The sequence below is a fragment of the Herpailurus yagouaroundi genome, unplaced genomic scaffold, assembly GCF_014898765.1.
Source record: "Herpailurus yagouaroundi ecotype Mexico unplaced genomic scaffold, PumYag 141, whole genome shotgun sequence".
NCBI classification, from domain to species: domain Eukaryota; kingdom Metazoa; phylum Chordata; class Mammalia; order Carnivora; family Felidae; genus Herpailurus; species Herpailurus yagouaroundi.
The window spans coordinates 42,294,265-42,311,566 of NW_024412396.1; the positions used below are offsets into that span (position 1 = coordinate 42,294,265).

At 37.8% G+C, this 17,302-nt stretch overlaps 1 protein-coding gene across 18 annotated transcripts in view; it reads left to right on the plus strand.

Annotated features, from left to right (window-relative positions):
- The window catches only part of GPHN (gephyrin), a 645,091-nt gene that overhangs the window by 601,084 nt on the left and 26,705 nt on the right, over nt 1-17,302 (plus strand). For all 18 annotated transcript variants that reach the window (XM_040477426.1, XM_040477422.1, XM_040477423.1 and 15 more), the window contains one exon: nt 10,492-10,579. In XM_040477426.1, the coding sequence (XP_040333360.1) occupies nt 10,492-10,579 (88 nt within the window). The remainder of the gene's footprint in view (nt 1-10,491; nt 10,580-17,302) is intronic.

The following is a 17,302-nucleotide window of genomic DNA, read 5'->3' on the forward strand; positions in this document are numbered from 1 at the left end:
TTGTCTTGTGAGACAGCTACACATTATCATATCAAATTTATAAATTTGCCTCTTATCACAATTTATTGCCTCTCTATGCTTTTTAGTTCTTTTAACTTAAATTCCACTTCAACATTAATATGCCACTCTTGCTTTTTTGCTTATTTACACTTGGCTGGTGTCTCTTTACCCTACTGTTGATTTCCAGTCTTTCCTCTTTTACTGTACCCTTTGTGAATAACATTCAAATGGGATTTGACCTTTAAAAAAAAAAAAGGCTCAATCTCGTACCAGCCTTAAGTCACTATAACCCTAATCCTGGCATAAAGTTTATTTTGCTTTACCATGAAGTTTGCTATAAATTATTCCTTTGATATTTTTTCTCCCATCTTACTTTATGTTTACAGTTCATCCAACTTTGTTATTTCTTCCTTGTCCTTTTTCCTGTTATTGGTTTCATCCAGGTGCTATTTTTCCCTTTTGCCCCCTTACTATTTTAGAAGGTATGCTAGACTTTACCATTCCCCTCGTGCTTTCCTTCCAATTTCTGATACTCATAATCAAATATGCATTTCTCCACTATTATATTTTGTAAAAGGTGCTAACTATATCCTTCTTCCAAGACATTCCCATTTCCTCTATGTCCCTACACCAGTGAACTTTTACTTCCCCCATCTCCTCCCACCCATAAACTTTTAGGTATTGCTGAGAAAATGCTTTGAATTCTAGACGAGGATTAAGTTGTCTTTTGTAGTAAGTCTGTACACATTCTGGGGAATCCATATCTAGTATATACATTATAATTTCCCAGTTTATTTGATCATTATTCATTTAGATTTAGCTATATATATAGTTTTATAAATGTGTTTATATATGTATATCAAAAATGCTTCTTACCCTCCTTGTCTTCCCCTGTCTTGAGATTTCTGATATGATCCATTTTTTTTTCATTTGGAGTCATTATTCCAAAACATTACTGGTTGATTTATTATCTGAATCCTTGCATTTTCACAAATATGATTCTTCTAACCTTATAGGTCAATGGTGTCTGACTGGGTATAGGACTTAGAGCTTGTAGGCCTTTTTTCTCAGAGTATATTTATGGTAATCTATGGTTTTGCAGTTTTGGTATTGTAGGTAAGAAGTCCAAAGCTAATATTATTTTCCTTTGTTAATAACCCCCATGTTTCTGTCTGACAGCTGGTAAGATTTTCTGTTTTATCCTTGAAATTACAAAATTGTACCAAGACATTCTTAGGTTTATATTTTTTGGCAATCTTGTCTTGAACTCAGTACATTTTTTTAAATTTCCAAGACCTTTTCAAATAAATGAAATTTTCTTCCTTCATTGGTTCCTTTTTTTCTTTTGGAATTCCTATTGGTAGTCTATAGTCTCTTGCTCTGTCTTCCAATTTTCTTATTATTTCCTGCACTGACTTCCCTCCCTTTGTATTTCTGTACGTTCCTTTGAGGTCTTTCTGCCACTTGGGCTTTCAGGCCACTGACAGAGTTTGCACCAGGCACTATCTCCACCTTCATCTACTAAATTTTAAAATTTGAAAATCATGTTTTCCATGCCAAAACATCCTTTTCAGGTTGTAAGTCTATCTCCATTAGTGCTTTGTTTGTTGTTATTGCTGCTAAAGTTATTTATTTCCCCCAGCAGCTTTACTTCAGTAGCATCTGTCCTAAATATTGTGCTTATCCTACCACCCTCCAGATGCTGGCCTCTTAGATTGCCGGTATTTTCCTTTGCCTACTGAGAGTTTTATTTATTCTCAGCCCGCAGGAGGCTGCTAGGGTAGTGTGGCCATTAGGTGAACATGGTTGTAGTGGAAAAAAGGATCACAAGTGGTAAAAGGCACAGAAATCACAGCTCATGAATTGCAGAGCACCAGTGGCAAGCTGCCAGTGTTCTAGTGAAATGCAAAAAGAAAGAGAGAGAGAAAGGAAGGAAAGAATGATACCTTTGTGCTTAAACTATATTCCACTTAGCTTCAAGTAATTTAAATCAATGAATGTTATGGCTCAGAACCTGGAGCCTGTTTCTGATTCTGTGTCTCCCTCTCTCTCTGCCCCTCCCCCGTTCATGCTCTGTCTCTCTGTGTCCCAAAAATAAATAAACGTTAAAAATAAATCAATAAATCAATAAATCAATAAATCAATGAATGTTAGAAATAGAAAGAATGTGGTCGAAATGTTCTTATTTTACAGGTAAGGATAATGAGACCCCAAAAGTGATGTTTGTTTTTCAGAGTCATCTTAATTAGCAGTAGAGACAAAACTGGGTTCTAGACCTTCAATTAATAGTTCTATTTTCTGTCACATAGTACTTCATTTTTTAGCTTTTTGTTCTAAATCAGCTCTCTTGTAGAATGCTTTTATATAATATTGGTACTCTAAGAGAACAGTGGGTAGTTACTTAATAGTTCAAGTGAAAATGGATAGAAAGTGCTAGTAAATCCAGGGGCACCTGGGTGGCGCAGTCGGTTAAGCATCCGACTTCAGCCAGGTCACAATCTCGCGGTCTGTGAGTTCCAGCCCCGCGTCAAGCTCTGGGCTGATGGCTCGGAGCCTGGAGCCTGTTTCCAATTCTGTGTCTCCCTCTCTCTCTGCCCCTCGCCCGTTCATGCTCTGTCTCTGTTTGTCCCAAAAAGAAATAAAAATGTTAAAAAAAAAAAAAAAAAAAGAAAGTGCTAGTAAATCCAGACTAATGCTAGTATTAGATTTATCTTCAAAGAAATTATTATTAATCACCACTCAAATCTAATTAAAACTGCAGTTGTTAATGAAGAAATAAATTATATCACAATATTCCTTTAAGATGTGCTGCACTTTGAGAAAAGGAGAGCTACGGGTATATACCTAGGAAACATAATCTGCTTAATCCAGTATCCCCTCCAGTAGCAATGCTGAGAAGATAGTTCAAATTTTAAAAGTACAGGGGCGCCTGGGTGGCGCAGTCGGTTAAGCGTCTGACTTCAGCCAGGTCACGATCTCGCGGTCCGTGAGTTCGAGCCCCGCGTCGGGCTCTGGGCTGATGGCTCAGAGCCTGGAGCCTGTTTCCGGTTCTGTGTCTCCCTCTCTCTCTGCCCCTCCCCCGTTCATGCTCTGTCTCTCTCTGTCCCCAAAATAAATAAACGTTGAAAAAAAAAAAAAAAGTACAAATTGTTGGGTTTTTATCATCTCTATTTAACATATACAAATAAGATTTATATATTTAGGTTAGAATAATAAACAGTTTTTATCTGAAGGCACACTGTATATAACAAAATATCTTTCATTATGTGAATATTACTGTAGTTTAAAAGAACAGTAGAATGAACATAGGGTAACCTTGAACCTTTCACCACCTCTGTGAACCCCAGGGCCCTCTCTCCCTGTGCCTACTCATAGAATGATGAAATTAACACATAGCTGTGAAAATGCCTAGTTCTTTTTTTTTTTTAAGTTTATTTATTTATTTTTTTTTAATTTTTTTTTTCAACGTTTTTATTTATTTTTGGGACAGAGAGAGACAGAGCATGAACGGGGGAGGGGCAGAGAGAGAGGGAGACACAGAATCGGAAACAGGCTCCAGGCTCCGAGCCATCAGCCCAGAGCCCGACGCGGGGCTCGAACTCCCGGACCGCGAGATCGTGACCTGGCTGAAGTCGGACGCCTAACCGACTGCGCCACCCAGGCGCCCCTAAGTTTATTTATTTTTGAGAGAGAGTGTGTGTGCACAGGAGGGGCAGAGAGTGAAAGAGAGAGAGAGAGAGAGAGGGAGACAGAGGATCCAAAGTGGGCTCTGCACTGACAGTAGAGAGCCCATTGCGGGACTCAAACCCACAAACCATGAGATCGTGACCTGAGCTGAAGTCAGATGCTTAACCTAGTGAGCCACCCAGGCACCCAAAAGCGCATAGTTCTTTTACAACATACATGTTATTGTCATTACTTTTATTTCTTAAATATCGAATTATCTAATATGTACAAAGTAATGTCATATGAAAAACACATGTGAGATATATACAGTCATATTAAAGGATCAGATTATAATGTTTTAGTTTTACTCTCCCATCTTTCAGAAAATTATATACCATGCTCTTTCTAACACAACTGAGAAAATCATGAATTGTTTTTATTCTACTGTAATATCCACAATTATAATACTTGTTACCTATTCCTTTTATCATTCAGATAATTGCCTACTCTTAGAAAGCAAATCTGTTTTTATTTCTTAAAAGTAAAAAGGTGACAGAGAGGGAATGTGAAATAAATGAAAAATATCAGCATTTGTCAAATCTGAGAGATGAATACATGGGTGTTATGCTATTATCTTATGTTGGAAATATGTTGTCATTTAAAATATAATATGAGAGGCGCCTGGGTGGCTCGGTCAGTCGAGCATCCAGCTCTTGATTTCAGCTCAGGTCATGATCCCAGGGTCATGGGAGCAAGTCCCACATCAGGCTCTGTGCTGAGCATGGAGCCTGCTTGAGATTCTCTCTCAAAGTAAGTTAATTAACTAATTAATTTAACAGTATATATCATAAAAAAGAGAGCAAATGTCTGACTTGTAAACAAGCCCGTAAAGTCATGTTTAGTCAAAATCTTACTTAGTTTCCATCTAAATATAGGATTAAGAATCACATTTATTTCATTCCCCAGAATTATACTAACATGTCCCCACATGTACTTTTCTAGTCAGCATAGGCAGATTCTCACTTTTTTGCCTAAACATCCTCTATTTGGTGCTTTTGCACAAGGGCCCATTCTCATGAGAATTTTCTTCATATGACATTTCATACTCCTGAAAAAACTGGACAGTCAGCCTGGTTAGTCAGTAGGATGGAATAAACACATAATGAGGATCCAGAGGTTTTAGTTCTAGCTTTGCCGCTTATTGCTGTCTACTCTACCTTTAAAACACTACTTTGCTCTGAATATTACTTTCCTTTTCTGTAGAATGGGCATGATAATACCTGTCCAATCCACCTCACAGACTGATTGTGAAGTAATAAGTGGCGTTACAGTATACAACATAAATGAAGTCATAGATCCTCTGTTTTCGCACATTTGTACCTGTCCCTCTAGTAAGCTGTGATCTCTTACTAGATCCCAGGCACAGAAGTATGCAACAGAAAGTAGAGTCAAAGAAAGGGGCAGAAGGAGAAAGAGAAGAGAAAGACCCAAAGAATGCACCCAGCTGTGATACTGAACACAATGAACCCCCCCCCCCTCTGCCCCGCAAAGACCTTTCCAACCTTAAGATTCACAGGAATACACAAGCAGCAGAGTAGAAGGCAACATTGACAATATTCTTTGAAACATAATAAATTATAGTAAGGACTTGGCATAAAATCCCTCTTAGTTTATTTCTGCAAATTAAAAATTTTCATGTGGAGAGTTGATGACTCTGCAGTTTTATAAATAGGGGGAAAAAATCTCCCCCAGATAATATAAAAACAATGATTAAGAAAAAATTCACTGAAAAGTGTTTTTATTTGCATCATCAGCTGGCCTATCCCAGGACCTTTATCCACACACAAAGATTAATCCATGAAGATGTGCATGTCACTGCTGCTTTGTTTCCAAGGACTTTACTATAATCCTCTAGAGCTGACATGTTATAAATTACGTATTATAAAATTGGTGAGGGGCGCCTGGGTGGCGCAGTCGGTTAAGCGTCCGACTTCAGCCAGGTCACGATCTCGCGGTCCGTGAGTTCGAGCCCCGCGTCGGGCTCTGGGCTGATGGCTCAGAGCCTGGAGCCTGTTTCCGGTTCTGTGTCTCCCTCTCTCTCTGCCCCTCCCCCGTTCATGCTCTGTCTCTCTCTGTCCCAAAAATAAATAAACGTTGGAAAAAAAAAATTTTTTTTAATTGGTGAAATTGGCTAATATCTCTTTATATTAACACAAAATTGTATTTTGTTGATGATATTCATTGTCCATTCACCAGAACCACATTCTACATCAACCTGTGTTTATATTCTTTCCATTTACTCCTTTTTCCAACCATTTGACTCACCCTAATGATAAAGGGTCCGAGAGCTCTAGGCATGCAATAATCAGGAACCCAACATGTGCATATATTATAGTATTTTAACACAACTAGGTAAGTTCCTATCTTTTTCCCTAACACAAAATGAAAAAGATTGATGAAAAACCTGTACAAAATACTTAATTCAAAAATACTTTAGGGGCACCTGGGTGGCCCTGGGTGGTCAGTTAAGCGTCTGAATTCGGCTCAGGTCATGATCTCGCAGTTCATGAGTTCAAGCCCCACATCAGGCTGTCTCTTGTCAGTGCAGAGCCCACTTTGGATACTCTGTCTCCCTCTCTGTCTGCCCATTCCCTGTCCACACTCTCTTTCTCTCTCAAAAATAAATGAACATTTAAAATAATACTTTAAATACATCCATTATTGAATATAATTCTTCCAAGAGGTTTGCCCAATGTGTTTAACTTTGAAAGGGATTTTTTTTTAAGTTTTTTAAGTGTTTTACGCATAGATCCTAACTTTATTAAATACCTGGGTACCTTTTCGACTGCATAAGTAATTAAGTGGATGATTTTTAAGAGTCCTATGTTTGTAGTTTGAACCTCATGTGAGCCATTTTTCAAACTTCTATTTTTGTGTTTTCTCCTTGGGAGCTTGCTTCCCAAAGCCAAACAACCCCCAGTACCTTCATTGACAGGCCAGTGCTTGAAGAGGAGAATTTTATTCAGATCCAGTAAGAGAACATTAGATGAAACTATTTAGGCCGGAACCAGGCCTGGCTTGCTATTGAGCCATTTAGACTTTTCACATGTAGTTCTGAATGTATCTGAGGCCCAAACTATGATTTTCTTCTCTTTTAGTCATGAATATCTCTTATACTGTCAAACATGCTAAAGTTGAACTCTGCCAGATTGTTAGGTGTGTTTATATGATAAGCTTCTGTCAGTAGTGCAGCAATAATAACAACAACTAACCTTTCTTTTAAAACTTAGTTTGGACTGCATACTATTCCATAAACTGTTTTATATGTATTATGTCACTTAATCCTCATAACAACCCTATACTATCTGTACTTTGTAGAAGGAAAGCTGAAGCACAGAGAAGTTAGGCAACTTGTCCAAGGTTCTCCATCTAACAGGTAGTAGCCCCAGGATTTAAACTCAGGCATCTGACTTTAAAGCGTACTCTTGATCTCTGTGCTATACCACCTCCCAGTTGGCTTATCTCTTATAGAGCCTTAGAGAACTGAAGGTAGCCTCTCAGATGAATCTCAAGCTCCTCTCCTTACCTCTGTCACCCCTGGAAAAAGAGTGAAATGATGTTCTAGTTACAAATCTTCTACTTCTCTTCCGCCCCCTTTACCTCCTTCTCTTTCCCTCCCTCCCCCATCAAATAGTGCATTAAGGTAAAGGGACATGAAAAAACTTCACTACCAAGAGAAATTTGGGGAAATATATGCTATCTCACAGAGTTACCATTTGATTTCAAGTTAACAAAAAAACATGAGGCTAGCTTAAGCAAAGGAGGGGTTTATGGAGCAAAGGAAACAATCAACAAAACTAAAAGGCAACCAACAGAATGGGAAAAGATATTTGCAAATGACATACCGGACAAAGGGCTAGTACCCAAAATCTATAAAGAGCTCACCAAACTCCACACCTGAAAAACAAATAATCCAGTGAAGAAATGGGCAGAAAACATGAATAGACACTTCTCTAAAGAAGACATCCGGATGGCCAACAGGCACATGAAAAGATGTTCAGCGTCGCTCCTCATCAAGGAAATACAAATCAAAACCACACTCAGATATCACCTCACACCAGTCAGAGTGGCCAAAATGAACAAATCAGGAGACTAGAGATGCTGGAAAGGATGTGGAGAAACGGGAACCCTCTTGCACTGTTGGTGGGAATGCAAACTGGTGCGGCCACTCTGGAAAACAGTGTGGAGGTTCCTCAAAAAATTAAAAATAGATCTACCCTATGACCCAGCACTGCTAGGAATTTACCCAAGGGATACAGGAATACTGATGCATAGGGTCACTTGTACCCCAATGTTTATAGCAGCACTCTCAACAATAGCCAAATTATGGAAAGAGCTTAAATGTCCATCAACTGATGAATGGATAAAGAAATTGTGGTTTATATACACAATGGAGTACTACGAGGCAATGAGAAAGAATGAAATAATATGGCCCTTTGTAGCAACATGGATGGAACTGGAGAGTGTGATACTAAGTGAAATAAGCCATACAGAGAAAGACAGATACCATATGTTTTCACTCTTATGTGGATCCTGAGAAACTTAACAGAAACCCATGGGGGAGGGGAAGGAAAAAAAAAAAGAGGTTAGAGTGGGAGAGAGCCAAAGCATAAGAGACTGTTAAAAACTGAGAACAAACTGAGGGTTGATGGGGGGTGGGAGGGAGGGGAGGGGAGGTGATGGGGGGTGGGAGGGAGGGGAGGGGAGGTGATGGGCATTGAAGAGGGCATCTTTTGGGATGAGCACTGGGTGTTGTATGGAAACTAATTTGACAATAAATTTCATATAATAAAAAAAAAAGGAGAGGTTTATGGGAAGATGTAGGGCTATCTCATGGAACCCAGGAGCAAAATAGGCCTCAACTAGAACTAGAAAAGCAGAAGCTAGGATTACTCCCTTTTTTGATGTACATGTTGAATGTCCAGGGGAGAGAAAGAGAACATCCCCTCTGCACAGGTAAGATGTTCTCAGAAAACAAGGGTATTGCTAGACAGATATTCCTCAAAAGCCTCCTTTCCTGCACTCTGTCATTTAAAGAGGAATGCAAGTGCAGTGCATTATAGTTTCAGATAGTAACTAGATAGTTCTTTTTAGCTCACCCTTGCCTTCCTATCTGCCCATAAGCACTCATGCCTGGCACTTTGTTTTATTTCTTGCTTCATCAATCTCAAAGTATGCCTTTGTAACCCTTCTAACCTCCAGAGGATAGACTCTTGATTTTGCTCCATCTCTTCTTCCCAGGCCTTTGACCTGTGCAAGCAATGGTCCTGTATATTTGTCTTTTCGGTTGACTAACAGGAATCTGCCTAGTTTCAATTCCTGATGTTCATCCTGTCCTTTTACCCTCTCAGAATATTTCATACAGTCTCTGCCTTCCTAGTTTTTTCTCCTACCCTTTTTTCCCCAATAAATACCTACTGCCTCTTCATATTTCTAGGGAACCCCCCACCACCACCCTTTTCTTGTTAGATGAAGTCCCAATTCTTGAGCTTAAGGGCCCTCCAAAATACTATCCTATCCCAGTCATTCTACATCCTTCCCTTCCCTTCCCTTCCCTTCCCTTCCCTTCCCTTCCCTTCCCTTCCCTTCCTTGTAGTTGTCAAGGCTAGAAACTTGGGTTCAGCCCTGACCTCTCCTTCTTCCCCCTCTCCTGTATCCAATACTAAGTTCTCAATATCTCTGGAGTATATCATTTCTCTCAGTCTCCATCACAACCTGCTCCCCAAGCTGACACCCCATGTCCTGATCACTGCAGAAGCCTCCTGACTGCCCTTGCCCATGCTAGTTCCCCCAGACTCCTACAGAATTCAGTTTCTAAATATCAAACCTGCTTATGTCATTGTCCTATTTAATATGTTAAAGATGTTCCATTGTGCAGAGGATAAAGGTAAATTTCTCGTGGTCAACAGGCCCTTCATAGTCTGACTCTGATGGTTTATTTGATATGTCAACTTGACAGGGCCATCAGGTGCCCAGACATTTGGCCAAACATTATTCTAGGTGTGCCTGTGAGGGTGTTTCTGGATGAGACCAACATTTGAATCAGTAAGGCAGGTTGCCCTTTCTGATGTTGCTAGGTCTCATCCAATCAACTGAAGACCTGAATAGAAGAAAGACTGAGTAAGAGGGAAATCCTCCTGCCCAATTGTCTGAGCTGAGACCCTGGTCTTTCCTGCTTTCAGACTCAAATGGAAAATAGACTTACATGACTGTTCTAGACAGTTTATTTTCTCCATATTAATCCCCAGTGAGGCTGCATTGCAGGCTGATATTCTTTTTTATAAAGCCTTTTCTCATTCCTTCCACCTGTAAACATCCAGCCCATTTCTCAAGGTCTAACTAACTTAAGTCATATCCCCTCTAAAGAGTCTTGTGTGACCTCTCCAATATCTAGTGTCACGCACTGTCCTGATTTGCCTGGGACTTCCTAGGACATGTGACTTTCAGTACTAAATCTGGGATTATCCTAGGCAAACTGAGATGGTTAGACAGCCTACCAACACCTCAATGTCTCTTCCTTGTTAGAACAAAAAGTCCTGTGAAATTATCAGTAGCCACTATTTCTGCACTTATGATGTCCTTTCTCTGCAGTAAGACTTAGGCTCCTATTGGACAGAGACCTTTTTGATTGCCACTTCATACATAGTATAATGCTATACCTATGTTAATGCCTACCCAGTGAATAAAGTGGTTTAGTTTTAAGTTGGCACTCATATGTAAAATCTTGTCCTTATGATTAACTTATTTGTCTTTTTTTCTTTCCAGCCCAGATGACTTACTCAATGCCTTGAATGAGGGTATCAGTCGTGCTGATGTCATCATCACATCAGGGGGTGTATCCATGGGGGAAAAGGTATGAAAAAATGGGATTCATGAAAATTTATCTGCTGTAATGTCCTTGCATATGGTTTATTAACTAAAGTCTGGTACATATCTGTTACCCATAACCAGACCTGCACAAATCTGGAAATCCCTAGGGCTTCAGAAATTTCTGGGCATTCTAAAAGGGATGCAGTATGGGTAGATCAGGAGCAACTTGGAGAATCCCACAGCATGCAAAATGGTTCCAATGTTCCCCTGTAGATTTCTGTTTCTTTGCTTGCTCAACTTTGCTGTAACATTAGGACTTCCTTTATACATGATATTTAACCCCAAGATAAAGCTCCAAGATGCTGTCCTCCCCTGCCACATATTCCAAACCTGATAACCCTTAGCTTCCCAGAGGGAAGAAAGACAGAATTAGGCATTCCATTGCCCCTTTTGACAAATAATAAGGCTCATAATCATAATAAATGAAGGAAATAAAATGCAAACATATGTATATATATATATATATATAAGCATATATAGGATTTTATAAGACTAAGTATATTTGCATAAAATATATGCTTAGTCTTTTAAAAATCCTAATTCCAGTGTCCCAGTATCATTAAATTTATATATCTTAATGAAATGTGTTGGTTTATGATGATTATTGGGACTACTGAATAATGTTATAAAAGCAAAATATACTTTACTACAGTAACCAACCTGATGTTTTGGCTCAAAAATATTTCAGAACACAAAATATTTTTACTGACCTATAATCCCTTTCCATCTTTTATTTTTTCATATTAATGACTAAACTGAAAAATTATAAGAATATTTTCAGAATGGCAGTTTTTACTAAAATTCAGATTTTCCAAGAGCATAATTAATTTTTGGCTAGATCTTATATATATGATTGTTCTTGGTCTCTGCCCTCTCTAGCTATAAAACTGCCTAAATGTATAACCTTACTCTTTAGCAGAATTCAGTTGTGTGAATAGAGAATGTCTACCTTTCATTCACAACTAGTTTTAGAGTGTTTACAAACAGCCCTTAAGTGGCCAAAAACCATAGAAGAAAAATAGAGGATCTCAGTCTAAGACAACCATCTCAGATTACATCCAAGAATGAAAGTGTTGAAGTGTGGGTAGGTATTCTCCTTATAGCAGACAGATGGCTAGGTTAGTCTTAGCGTCTCACAGAAGTCCTTAGCCCCAGGTGGAGCAAATTGCTGCAGACCTCTTTTGAGATCACAAAGGCCAGGGCTGAAGTCTGCATTGTCATAGAGCTATAAGAAATAATTTTCAGCCTGTCTGTTTTCATTACCATCAAACTCCCTGTGGTAACACAAGAGCAAACCCTGAAGTTAAGAGTACTTAATGTTAGGGCACCTGGGTGTCTCAGTCGGTTAAGTGTCCAACTTTGGCAGGTCATGGTCTCATGGTTTGTGAGGTAGAGCCCCGCATCGTGCTCTGTGCTGACAGCTCAGAGCTTGGAGCTTACTTTGCATTCTGTGTCCCTCTCTCTCTTTCTGCCCCAGCCCTGCTTGTGCTCTCTCTTTTTCTTTCAAAAATGAATAAACATTAAAAACAAAAATTTTTTAAAAGAGTACTTAATGTTAAATTTGTTTCCAGGGAGTACTTCATGTATAATTTATCTTGGTTGCAAATGAGCTTAATTATAGAACAAACAAAATTATTGACAAACCTGAAGTTTGTCTTCTCCAATATTTCTGAAAGCAACTAGCTTATAACATACATAGGTTTGGCAATTGTGACTCAACTCTGGTAAGGACAGAACACTTCTCAACCTTAACCTTCTTTATTAGTGCTCACAAATATGTGATTTTTCCTAGGGACTTAAAAATAAAGAAGCAATATAGTAAAGCACATTGGTTTTATTTATTTTACTATCTGTATGGTAAAATACTTACACTAAATCTTTAGTTTACTAGGGAGGAGATTTTAGGAACTAGGCATCCCGTAGTATTCCATGGGAGCTAATAACTGTCCTTTCTTCCTCCTTGAGTGAGAATGAGACAAAAAAGGAACTGGGAAGAAAGACATAAAGCCTAAGTGCTGCAGACTCCTGCCAACCTTCTAGTTGCCAAAAAAGAATTTCAGTTGTACTCAGTGGCAGGAGGAAAGAAAAGCATAAGAAACAGAACATCTGCTTCAGCCCAAGGGCTAAGCCTGAAAACCAGTCGCTGAAAAGGCAGGGAGGTCAAGGAAAGATCCAAAAAGCATTATGTAACAAGCATGAATCTTGTGTGCAGAAACTCAGGTATGCAAGAAATTTATTTACTTGATTCAACTTAAATCCTACCATGAGCACCTGTGCTACAGAAGAGGCAAGAAATTTTATGAAGCCATTATGGAACTCACCCACTCCAAGGATTATGCCAAGAAACCGTAAAGGGCTTAAGAGGCCAACAGCAGATCAGGAAGACACATGTGGTCACCAGTCTGCACCGGATACACCTAGAGCATCTCTCTAGTGCCATTAGGTCTCAGTTATTTGCTCCTTTGGGACTTGCTAGACACACTGGGATCATGGGGAAGCTGGGAGCCTTAGGGCAAGGGGAAGGAGCTCCTAATGCTTGTGAGACCCACAGACCTCAATCCTCTTCTCAGCCAAGAAAAAGTGGCTCTTCCACAGTTGCTTCCCTCAAAATCTTTTCCTATTTCCACCTCCCTCTGCCCCCAAGTGTTTACTTTTGTAAAATACTGACAATTTCAAGTACATAGTATCTGCTTTTTGCTATGAAAACTAAAGAATTTATATGCATTACTATGCAGAGTACTATACAGTCAGTTAAGCCTCCAACTCTTGGTTTTGGCTCACGTCATGATCTCACAGTTCATGAGATTGAGCCTGCGTCAGACTCCACACTGTCAGCACAGAGCCTGCTTGGGATTCTCTTTCCCTCACTTTCTGCCTCTCCCCCATACTTGCTGTCTCTTTCTCTCTCTCTCAAAATAAATTAATAAACATTTTTAAAAGAATGATTACATCACTATAAATTTTTCACAACCTACAGGATTCTAGAATAGCTCAAAGACAATGAAAGGCACAGATAACCAAAGAGGATACACTGCACTGGACACCCAGTAATTTTTTTTTTTTTTTTTTTTTTTTTTGTCTATTTGAAAGTCTCTTAATTTTTTCCTGACAGTGTCTCCCTCCTATCTCATATGATCAAAATAACCATAAAGATCATTATTGATCACCAAAAAAGGCTGGTCTCAAAGGCTTGCCCTGATTATTTAACAGCAAAAGTGTTCATTAACCATATAGGCCTTCTTGACTTTGTTTTGCAAATCTAGAGCCATACAGCAATAGACTATTAAAATTAATCAGTATTCCAAACAAATAAATACAATAAAATTTCACTTATTGTTTATTTCAGTCCTGTGTCATTCTTGTTCTGCTATATTTGGGTTAGCAGTCCGCTTTCATGAAGCCATCTGCTTCTATTTTAAAGAGTCCTGGGACTCCTGACAGAGTCTACTGGTACTATATAAAAGTTATCTCAGCTGTATCACCTCAGGTGCCTGTACCCAAGAGACTATTCTTTGAAGTGTCAGAAGTTCAAATTGAAGTGTCAGAAGGTCCTTTTCCCTAGTGCTCTGAATCTGTCTTTGTTGCAGGTACAAAAAAAGCAGAGCCTTTAAGCAAGCATTAGAGTAAAACAGAAACTTTCCAAAGATGACAGACACTGTATGGCTGTACTTAATGTGTTGCTGTAACTAATAATTTCAGAATAGAAGATAAGTAAAATTCTCCATTGAGATACAGTATGTAACTATTTCATAAAGGTTTTTATGTGTTCCCGCTGAGAGTGCAAACATATATGGGCAGTAAGGCATTGCCAAATCTCTACACAATTTCTAAACTATTTATATGAACTTCCACATATATGGATCTAACCTTGGGCACACTGAACATGTCTTCTCAGATATGACAGCAACTCCCCACCCATGAACCTCTTACAGTGGTAACATATCGAAGAAACCTAAATCTTTCTAACATATCTTTTTATAAGATGAAAGAAGAAATCTTTGTGATTTTCTAGGGACCCTCTAGGAAATTTCAAAGACAGTTTTAGATGTAAAAGATATTCTGAAATTTTTACCTTTTACTAAATTTAGATCTGATCTTTAGAAGGCAAAATCAAAAGAGCTGTCAAAAAAGAATTGAGCCCTCAATTAAGATAGGATCAAGAGGGACGCCTGGGTGGCTCAGTTAATTAAGTGTCCAACTTTGGCTCAGGTCATAATCTCACGGTTCGTGAGTTCAAGCCCTGCGGCAGGGTCTATACTGACAGCTCAAAGCCTTGAGCCTGCTTTGGATTCTGTGTCTCTCTCTCTGCTCCACAGCCCCCCCCCCCCCAAATCACTCTCTGTCTCTATCTCTCTCTCAAAAATAAATAAACATTAAAAAAAAACTTTTAAGATAGGATCATGAATACCTGAGAAACAATACTAGTTGCCTAATTTTTCAAAGCAACAATAAAATATTTGGAAATAAGCATAGAAAGTAGCATGATCGTAAAAAATCTTAGCTCATTCATAAATGAGGAAACTTCATTTTTTATTTTTTATTTCTTTTTAAAAAAAGGCAAAATAAACATAAAGCACAAAAGGAAGATTACACAAAAAGAATAACCTTTAGTTTCATGGGGAAAACATTAATCACTAAACTAAAGAAATAAGCTCATCAAATTTGAATGAACTTACTAAAATTTTAAAATAGTTCTCAGCTTCATTTCAGACACAGGTATTATAAACCAAGGCAAATAAAAGTGTCTTTCAACGTTTTGCCCTTTATTACGTTATTTTATATTTTGCAACAAACTGCCACTTTACTTTAGAACAAAGAACAAGGGTCCCTTGACCCTTTAAGTGGGTCTGCAAGGTCAGAACTATTCCTAAGACTTTATCTGAATTTTTTATTCTCTTTCTCTCATAAATGTACAGTGAGTTTTTCGAGTGGCTGTATATTGTGTAATATCTCATCAGACTCAACACAGAAACAAGTAAGAGGATCCACCTGACTTCTATTAAGCCAAATGTTAAAGGAATTGTCAAAATTATAAAACAATGCATAAAAAATAAGTTACTTATATAAACACAACATGACCTTATCATTGCTGTTTCCAAATGAGCCAACATTTTTTTTAATATTTTAGTTTTAGTTTCTAATACAGTAACTATCAATAGGCATAACCTACATAAACAAAAGCTCTAGGGATCCATATAAATTTTAATTTAAGAGCGTGTAAAGTGTCCTGAGATCAAATATTTTGAGGGCTGGCTGGACTTTAAAAAAAAATACTCTTTTTTCCTTGAAAAACAAAAGAACACACATCATTATACTTGTCTGTCATTAGTGTTACTAGCATAATTATAACCACCCATATTTCATCAAAATGTTAAGGAAATAACTAATTTTATCTTTCACCGTGAAAACTAGATAATTGAGAAATCATATGTAGGCATTTGAGAAGACTAGCAAAGTTCATAAACACACAGAATATAACTTTCTACAGCCACATGCATCCTTTCTGTACTTTCCTGATGTAGTACAGATGAACAAACATATTAATTAACATGACCTAAAGATATAGCTTCTCCCTAGCATATAAAAGTAAGAAACAAAGTATATTAACTTTCAAACAAAAGTGTGGATGGTACCCAACTTATGGTAGTTCAACCTAATGAATTTTCAACTTTACAGTGGTGCAAAAGTGATGCACATTAGTAGAAACCAGACTTCAAATTTTGAATTTTGATCTTTTCCCAGCCTAGCAATATGCAGGACAATACTCTGTCATGATTCTGGGCAGCCACAGCAAGTCGCAGCTCACAGTCAGCCACAATCCCAAGGGTAAACAACTGATAAACTTACAACCATCCTGTACCCACACAACCATCCTCTTTTTCACTTTCAGTATACTATTCAATAAATGACATAAGATATTCAGCACTGTATTATGAAACAGGCTTTACAGAAGGGTTCTGTAATGTAAATGTTCCGAGCACACTTAAGGTAGCTTAGGCTAAGCTGTCATGTTCGGTGGGTTAGCTTTATTAAATGTATTTTCAACTTATGATATTTTCAACTTACAGCAGGTTCAGGAGGTAACTCCATCATGAGTGAAGGAAGACCTGTATATTAACTTAAATTATGCTTAGTAATCAATGACCCAGGATTCTGTCTTACTTAGAAATCATCCGGATGTCTGATGATTATTCATTGATTAAGTTAATTTAATATCAGTTCAATAAGATTTTAAGTTACTTAAAGATCTTGAAAATTATTTTCAAGCTGACATACTACAAACATAATTACTATTGAAATTTAAAGTTTGTCAGGATAAAGAGTCAATTATATTGTACCCAATATTACATTTTTCACATTCTTAAAATATATAGAAATAGCATTAGCTTATTTGATGAATAAACCTATGTAAGTTTAGGAAAAACAAACCCAAGCAAAATAAAAAATATTTGCCTAATTATACTTAACATTGATAAATAAGAAAAAGAACATTGGTGGGTTTTCTTAATAACTAAAACTTATCTCATTTGCTAAAGATTTACCTTAACTTGTGATCTTTGATTCTTAAAATTATAAGAATACCTTTTAATGTAGCTGATTTAAAATATGTTAAATTTTCTTCTAGCCTGATAATTTTAGGAATATTCTATTTATATAAGCAGTTATTTATCTAAGTCCATCAGAACAGAGCACCTTTTAATTTAAG